Here is an 8603-nt window from a genome sequence, read left to right on the forward strand (position 1 = left end):
TTAAATATGAATTCTCTTGGAACATAGAAGTTTGAGCATAGCTTTTTGAATCTGCTTTGTTTTTACACTATAGATGATGGGATTCATCACAGGTGGAATGAGCAAGTATAAATTAGCAATGAGTGTGGGCACAAAGGGTGGGGCATGTTTTCCAAATCTGTGAACAAAAGACAGGCTGATCAAAGGGATGTAGAATATGGCCACAGCAGTGATATGAGAAATGCAGGTGCTAAAGGCCTTTTTCCTCTCCTCTGGGGATGCAATGTTGAGAACAGAGCGAATGATCAAGACATAGGAAACCAGAATAAAGATGGAGTCCACTCCAGCGGTAGAGATAATTGCAGTTAGTCCAAATGCACTATTGATCTTCGTATCTGAACATGAGAGCTTCATCACATCAGGGTGGAAGCAGTAGGAGTGATGGAGCTTGTGGTTGCGGCAGAATGATAGACGAGTAAGAAGTAGGACTAGTGGTGTCAGAATGACAGTCCCCCTGGTAATGACTGCCAAGCCAATCTGTGCGGTTCTTGCATGAGTTAGTATGGTGGCGTATCTCAAGGGGTTAGAAATGGCCACAAAACGATCAAAGGCCATAGCCAGGAGCACTGAGGATTCCATGAAAGTGAAGAGGTGAATGAAGAACATCTGTGATAAGCAAGCATTGAAGCTGATTTCCAGTGCATTGACCCAGAATATTCCCAGTACTGTTACCAGTGTAGAGATGCACAAGCCAATGTCAGTGGTGGACAACATGGAGAGGAAATAGTACATGGGCTCATGAAGACTTGGCTCAGTGAGGACTACAAACAGGATCAAGGTATTCCCAGAGAGGGCAGTTAAATAGAGGCAGCAAAAGGGGATGGAGATCCAGGCATGGGCCCATTCAAGTCCAGGGACTCCAGTCAAGAGGAAGGTAGGGAAAGTGGCGTTATGGTAGATTGACATTATGGTCTGAAGGAGCAGAATTCTCTTATAAGATCTTGACTTTCTATATTTGGAATTTTAAAATTATTTTAGTTGATGTTTGATATACACAAAACTTTAGAGTACAGCTCAATGAAGTTTGACATCTGTATACACTCATGTAACAACTTCCAAGATCAACTAATAAAATATTACCACCAACCCAGGAGACTTCCTAATGCCTCATCCTCATCAATGTCCTCTTCTATAGTAACCATTCTTCTGACTTTTATTACCATAATTACTTTTCTCTGTTCTTGATTTATATTTTATTTGCTTTTCCTGAAATATTCTATTTAACCATGAGTAGGACTTGGTCTACACAAATAACTGGCTAATTTTGCCTTGGAATTTTAGAACTATTAAACTCAGGTTGAAAGTGGAAATTCATTTTAACTTAGCAGGGAAGCATCTCTTTTCAGAGACTACATACACATGAGAATTCACTCCAGATATAATTATAATAATTTAGTATCTTTTTGGAAACAAATGCAACCTTGGGACAGAATTAAAAGTATAGGGAGAGGCCAGGGTAAACATTTAGTTAAATATAAAGAAAGCTTCTTAACTAGTAGTAATAGAGTAAGCTATTGAATAAATGGAGTTGGGTAAACTCCATCTGAAAAAATATAATAAAGCATGTACCACAATATATATTTAAATTATTTCCTGATGGTTAAATATTTACTCATGTATAAACCACATAAAATTTAAATTAAAATCAGGTAAACCCTGGCCGGGTGGCTTAGTTAGTTGGAGCATTGTCCCATACACCAAAAGGTTCAATTTCCTGTCAGGGTACATACCTAGTTTGCAGGTTTGATCCCCGGTTGGGGTGCATACAGGAGGCAACTAATTGATGTTTTTCTCTCACATTGATTCTCTCTCTCTCTCTCTCTCTCTCTCTCTCTCTCTCTCTCTCTCTCTCTCTCTCTCTCTCTCTCTCTCTCCCCCTTCCTCTCTGTCTAAAATCAGTGAAAGCATATCTTTGAGTGAGGATTAAAAAAAAATCAGGTAAATATTTATACAATCTTTGAGTGAGAAAGAATTTTCTAATGATAACATGAAAGATGTAAACCATAGAGGTACAGATTGACATATTTGATTTGATAAAATACAAAGAATTGTTTCATTGTTTAAAAAACCCTTTAATTCCACAGAATTAAAAGAATAATTACAAACTAGGAGACATATTTAAAGCATATACAACATTCAGTTGAGTAATGTGCTTGCTGTAAAACAGTAAAAAAAAAAAAGAGAGACAATAAATAAATGGGCAAAAGACATTAAAATGGAATCCCCAAAGAAGAACTGCTAGTAATACAGGAAGAATATTTGATTTTACCATCAACCAAAGGAATACTAATTAAAATAATTGTTTTTAATCAATTAAATGATAAAGATTAGTAAGGATTGTATGACTAAAAGAAAACTGTACTCTTACTGGGAAGTGATTAGGTAAAAGGTCCCTTTATCATTATGTACTCAACACTAAAGACAATTTCCTTTGAATTAGCAATTTAATTTCTCAGAAATTACTAGTAGTGATAACAGCTACTGCTGCTAGTGTACATATGATGTATATATATATATATATATATATATATATATATATATATAAATCAATAATTCCTTCAATAATTTCTTAATTATTTTAATAATTAGGTACTGTTTATTTTATGCATTTAACCCTCAAAATAACCTTTTATCTTCAAGGTAATAGATATTTATAGACAGGTTAATATAGTATATATGAGATATTGTGCTAAATTTCTTAAATTTGAAATTGGCAGTATATCTTACTGTACTAAAAAAGCGTAGAGCAGATTGGTATATCCTATGGTTATTCAGTGATACATGACATCTATGCTGTTTTTGTTAGTTCTTTTGACATTTTCCAGTGCTTTCTTTCTTCATCTAATCCAAGGACATTCTCAAACATCTCTAAAAACTAAAATTTCTACTTTGACAGAGACATATGTGCAACTTCACCTGCTTGCCCAGGGTTGATTTGTCAGCATCACTGTGTTGTCTGAAGTGGACAAAGTGGAGGGTTCAGGAACTGGTGGGCTAGCATGTGCTTGGTATCAGGCTGGACAGATAGTCTGGGAGTGATCTCTGTTTTGTGATCTCCACCTCCCAGTCAATTCACTCAACTCAGTTTCTATCAATAAAATGCTAGGGTGTATATAACTGGATATAATTTGGAATATGTGCCTGAGGTTTTAGAAAAAGAGGACCAGGACTTTAATGTCATCTAGTTTCTGAGAAGTATGAGTAATCCAGAAAAAGGTGACACATCTCTACTCTTTTAGAAAGAAGAATATGAAGCCTGGTTTTCTAGATCACTAGTCGTCTCTAATATAAAGGAAGGTCTGGAGTTATATCCTGCTGCAGAGGAAAGTCAGTTACTATCACATAATGATAAACAAAACAATGGGCACCAACACAATCTCTGTGGAATGACAGAATGAATGAATTCAACTAATGAATTCAACTAATCAAATTTATTTACTTAATTGATTTACTTATCCCTAGAGAACAATTTGAGAGAGTCCTTCATTATATTTTTATAAATTTAGAAAGAATGTTTGTGGGATGCCACAAAGTTAACCACCTATATGGAGGTGAAGCTGTGACTCTTTCCTATGAATATGTTGACCTGAGGCAGTGCAGACTCAATGGGTGGGGTCTGGACTGAAATATGAACTAAGTGAAAGGTTGGAAGATAATTGAGAGGATAGTTTTAATAGTTTTATAGAAAAGAGAAGTTAATATTGAGCCAGGTTTTTTGTTAGATATCTCTACATGTTGTTACTTTAACTTACCTACACTGTTATTAGGCTCGGACTAACATTCCCAGTTTTCAGGTGAGAGGACTTAGGTTCAGAGTGAAGAACGTATTGAAGGTTGCTATCGATGTGGATAGTGGAGCCAGAGTGTGTACCCAGGTCTTTCTAACTCTAAAAGTATTATCACTTCACTCTGCTTCTGGCGTTCAGACAAAATTAAAAGGAAATAAATCAGATTGCTGCAGACTTAAAAGACTGAACGGGATAAATGTGCTGCAGGAAGTGTAAACCAATTAGAAATATAGGTTAAACAATAGTGAGGATATGCCAGTGATTGGATTTGGGGGTTTGGTTATTATATGTGTCAAGAAATACATATAAATAAGAAGTGCAGTTTTCCCTATGATTAGCTAAACATATGAAAACAAAACATTTATATGGGATTTGGAATTTCTTTTTTTTAATATTATTTTTCTATTACAGTTTACATTCAATATTATCTTGTATTATTAGTTCCAGGTGTACAACATAGTGGTTAGACCATCATATACTTTACAAAGTGCCCCCTCCTCCGATGTTTCCAGTACCCACCTGACACCATACATAGTTATTACAATATTATTGATTATATCCCCTATGCTGAACTTTACATCACCAGGACTGTTTTGTGACTGCCAATTTGTAGTGCTTAGGGATTTGGAATTTCTTAATAGATATCAGGCCAATGGAAGGAAACAAAACAGTGGAGAGTAAGTATAATCAGAAGCTTGGAGGGTTTGTAGATCAGAAACCAGGGGTAAGGAGAAGGTCTTACCTTTCAAGATGTGGAAAATTTGAAAGGATACAAATATAGATGTTGAAAGAGCAATGCCAGACGAGAAGGTGAATTATTGTCATTAACTTAACTTCCAAAATAGTCTTCCTCGGATTTATCTAAGTAAAATTACTCATGATGCAGCTTAAAGTCACCAGCCACATTTTATTCTAGACTGAAACAAGTACTATTTCTGATCTGAGAACAGCTAGTTCCCTTGGCCTTTAGACAGGAAAGAGAAACTTCTCTTACCCTTATTTAGAGTGAGTTAAATGAAGGTCACCCATTTACCTCTGTGAATGGAGCATTTTTATAAGGGACCATGCTGGTGTTGCCATTTACCCAACTGAGATAAATATACCCTTGGGGGATTTCTGTGCTAATCTGTTGTGTTTCACCTGTCTGCCCCTGGTGAGTTAGCTGGCACCAGGAAACTTGAATGCTCAGATAAGTGGAAAAGAACCATACAAAGAAAAATCAACATAGTGACACAGTGACTCTGTGTTTACATGTTTTAATTAAAAATAAAATTGAATCATTATTTTAAACATGAATACAGCATGTAAGATAAAGTCCCAGAAGTTATTTCTGAGTCTTTTTCTACTATGTGTTTCTTATAAATAATCTATTAAATAGATTTTTGCATACAACTCTGTGGAATGACAGATGCTTTGAAAGTATCTCCAGGTAGTAGCAGAATTTCAGGTATATAGTACATATGAATTAAATGTTTGTTAAAATGAGCAACTGGATTCCTACCAATCAGAAATGAGCAGTAAAATAGAATTGAAAAGTCAAGGGGCTCCACGGGGTTCCCTTTTTAATAGAAGAAGGAAAATTGGGCAGCATGGCAGGTTAAATGGTAGCAGCTTCCAGGAAAGAACCCTTGGTTCTCAAGGGTTATATTGCTTAACATCTGTATAGTGATTAATGTTTACTGAGTAATTTCAGGTACATTATCTTACTTAGTCTTAGTTGTTCAGGCTAAAACAAACATGTTTTATTTACCTGATGTTTATTTATGAACACAGTATTTAACAAAAAATCAGTGGTTAATAGTGTTTATTGAGTTAATTTATCCCTTACTCTTGAAGATACATTTCACAGTCTAGAAAAGAGAATCATATAAACAAACAAAATAGAAGTCATTTTATTCAACTCTATTTTGTTGATGGTTAGGTTAACTAGTTAATAAAGTTTGTTACATATATGAGTCATAAAAATAATTTTAACCTACACTGAACATTTTCTTTCAACCTAAAACTTATATATGTGATTTATTTATCATCATTTGCAATAATGTTAGGGCCTTCTAATGTAGTTCTGCAAATTGGAATTCCATATTATCTTCCTTTCATAAACCACATTTTAATATACTGTATACAGTTTCCATTACAATAATTATGATGATTGAGAAAAAGCAAGTAGTCTACCATTCACTTACTGGGGGCACTGAGGACTTGATATTAGAGAATGAGCTATGAGTATTCAACTGGCTGCCAGCATCAATCAGTATGTTTTACAGGGGGAATAAATATTGCTGGTTAGTTTAGCAAGCTTATTTAACAGAACTTGCATAGAAATATTTTTTAACTACTTTATTGCCGTATGATCGACATATAAAAATGTGTATATAGTGTACACAATTTGATGAATTTGGGGATAAGTGTACAACCATGAAACCGTCAAGGCCATAAATATGTCCATTACTGTCCAGTTCCCTCACACCTGCTTTATTATTATTTTTTTGTGTGTGGTAAAAATACAACATAGCATCTATCCTCTTAGAAAATTTAACTATGTACTACAGTATTATTAACTATAGGCCAACAGGTACATGAAAAGTTGCTCAATATCAGAGAAATGGAAATCAAAATCACAATAATATATCACCGCATACTTGTTAAGATGCCTAAAGAAAAGATAACAAATGTTGTTGAGCATGCAGAGAATAGGGAACTCTGGTACACTTGGTGAGAATTTAAATTGGTACAGCCGTTACAAAAAACAGTATGAGTGTTCCTTGAAAATTCAAAGCAGAATTACCCTGTGATCTAGGAATTTCACCTCTGGATATTTATTCAAAGAAATGGAAATGAGGACCTCTAAAAGATATCTGCATTCCAAGGTTTACTGCAAATAAATCTTTATACTTATAATTTTGGTATGCATTTTTACATAAGTGGAAAAAGAGAGGGGCAAAGAGATTCAATGAGGATGGCATCATATAGTTTAAGTATTTCCATTGTTGGGATTAAGCAGCATAGCTGAGTTCTAAGAATTGTGCATTATACAACCAGAAAACCAGAAAACTTTGCTCTGCCAACTGTGTGGCTCAAAGGAAAGACACCACAGCTAAGGGGATTAGCTTCTTTATCTGCAAAATAGATTGATGAGCTAGATAATCTCTTAAAATGTTAAGGAAAAGTACACAGGATTAGGATTTAGTGCTTTTTTGGCTGCTGGAATTTGTTTACAATTTGGACAGCATAAGAAGCTATTGAAGGTTATTTTAAGCAATGTTGTGATTCCATTATAAGATTAATCTGACATTTGCATAGAAGATAAATTGCAACGAGAGACTGGAGTAGGGCCACCTGGTAAAAAGTGCCTATAGCAAAGAGAGATTTTGAAGGCACAGAACTGTGGAGTTGGAAATGAGAAAGTTTATTAAGTGCAGCATCAAAGAAGTTATACTTATTTTATATGGTAACAGTTATAATGTTAAAGATAGAAAGGCCAAAGTTGACATCAATAAATCAAGCTTGGTTGACTGAAAGAAAGGTGGCATCACAAAGGGAGATAAAAATTTTTTAGTTTTGACCACATTGACATTTAAACAAAAAGACATGTTGCTGGGAGTCAGAAGGGCACTTGGTCAAGTTTTTTCAAAGAAGGAAAACTTTAATCACCTTACATCTTTCATTATCAGAAATAATTACACTAATCAACAGACAGATTAGATTGTTTGTAAATGAAACAAAATAAATTGGTTTCGGGCTTGCTGACTTTGAGGTGCTAATGGGGCACATGGATTATTTAGGTGGGAAGACACAGTACATGCCCTTTGAGAGCACGTTTTATTTTTACACATAGTAGGTGCTGATAAATATTCACTAAATGAATAAATAATGAAAAGTAAATGTACAATTTTAAAATATATATATCTTTATTGACTTCAGAGAGAGGTAAGGAGAGTGAGAGTGAAAGATAGAAACATCAATGATGAGAGAGTCATTGATCAGCTCCCTCCTGCATGCCCCCAACTGAGGATCAAGTCTGGAACGCCGGTAAATGTACAATTTTGCAAAATTAAGTTTGAATAATGGATTTCTTTTCTGTCTGTCTAACACAACATAGGACAATGAGTATAGGAGCATAGATTTAAATTACTATTGACATTATGTAATTGCTTTTGCATATTGTGTTTAATTCCCATGAATTGCCTTAGGCCCATAATTATTAGTTTTAAAAAATTTTAATGATGTATAGCACTCTTTGTTCTTAGTAGCAAAGTGTTAGTATTAAATTAAATTTATAAAACAGTAATTGTCAGAATAACTAATTACTTAATGTAATAAACAGGGTAATTTTATGAAGAATCTAAATTATACATGAGGGACATTTGATCATTTCTGTGCCTAACAGAGTAAGTTATTTTTTTAAAATCTTGATTACTTTTTGACCTTTGCTTCAAAATTATCTGAGTCTGTCTCAGCTGGCCTGCAGGAAAGATAGAGTGTGTGGATACATGTGATTACACTTTGTAATTTTATATAACTCTTCTATTATTCATCTAATCAGTGATTTTGTAATCCTTGGTACTTTTGCCTTGAGCAATTGTGCTAAAAGAAACACTGAAAGTTGAAAATGTTCTTCTGCTTAGTCAATTGTTTAATCCTCAGGATCATGACTATTGATTTAAAGACATTTATCACTAATCAAATGTTCTTGGTGCACTCTGCTGGTGAATGAAGAGTGGGTAGTAGAGTGGTGCTGGATAGTTCTGTGGCAAAAATATTTCCCCTTTCTTT

The 8603-nt window shown here is 34.5% G+C and overlaps 1 protein-coding gene across 1 annotated transcript; it reads right to left on the minus strand.

Annotated features, from left to right (window-relative positions):
* On the minus strand, positions 1 to 945 carry LOC308565149 (olfactory receptor OR51C1-like; the record flags this gene model as incomplete). The annotated part of the gene is made up of 1 exon (XM_081153962.1): positions 1 to 945. The coding sequence occupies one exon, from the start codon at positions 943 to 945 to the stop codon at positions 1 to 3; it is 945 nt and encodes a 314-aa protein (XP_081010088.1).
* Between the last annotated feature and the right edge of the window lie 7658 nt (positions 946 to 8603).

This window comes from Miniopterus schreibersii (genome assembly GCF_964146895.1).
Source record: "Miniopterus schreibersii genome assembly, chromosome: 12".
Taxonomy (NCBI): Eukaryota; Metazoa; Chordata; class Mammalia; order Chiroptera; family Miniopteridae; genus Miniopterus; species Miniopterus schreibersii.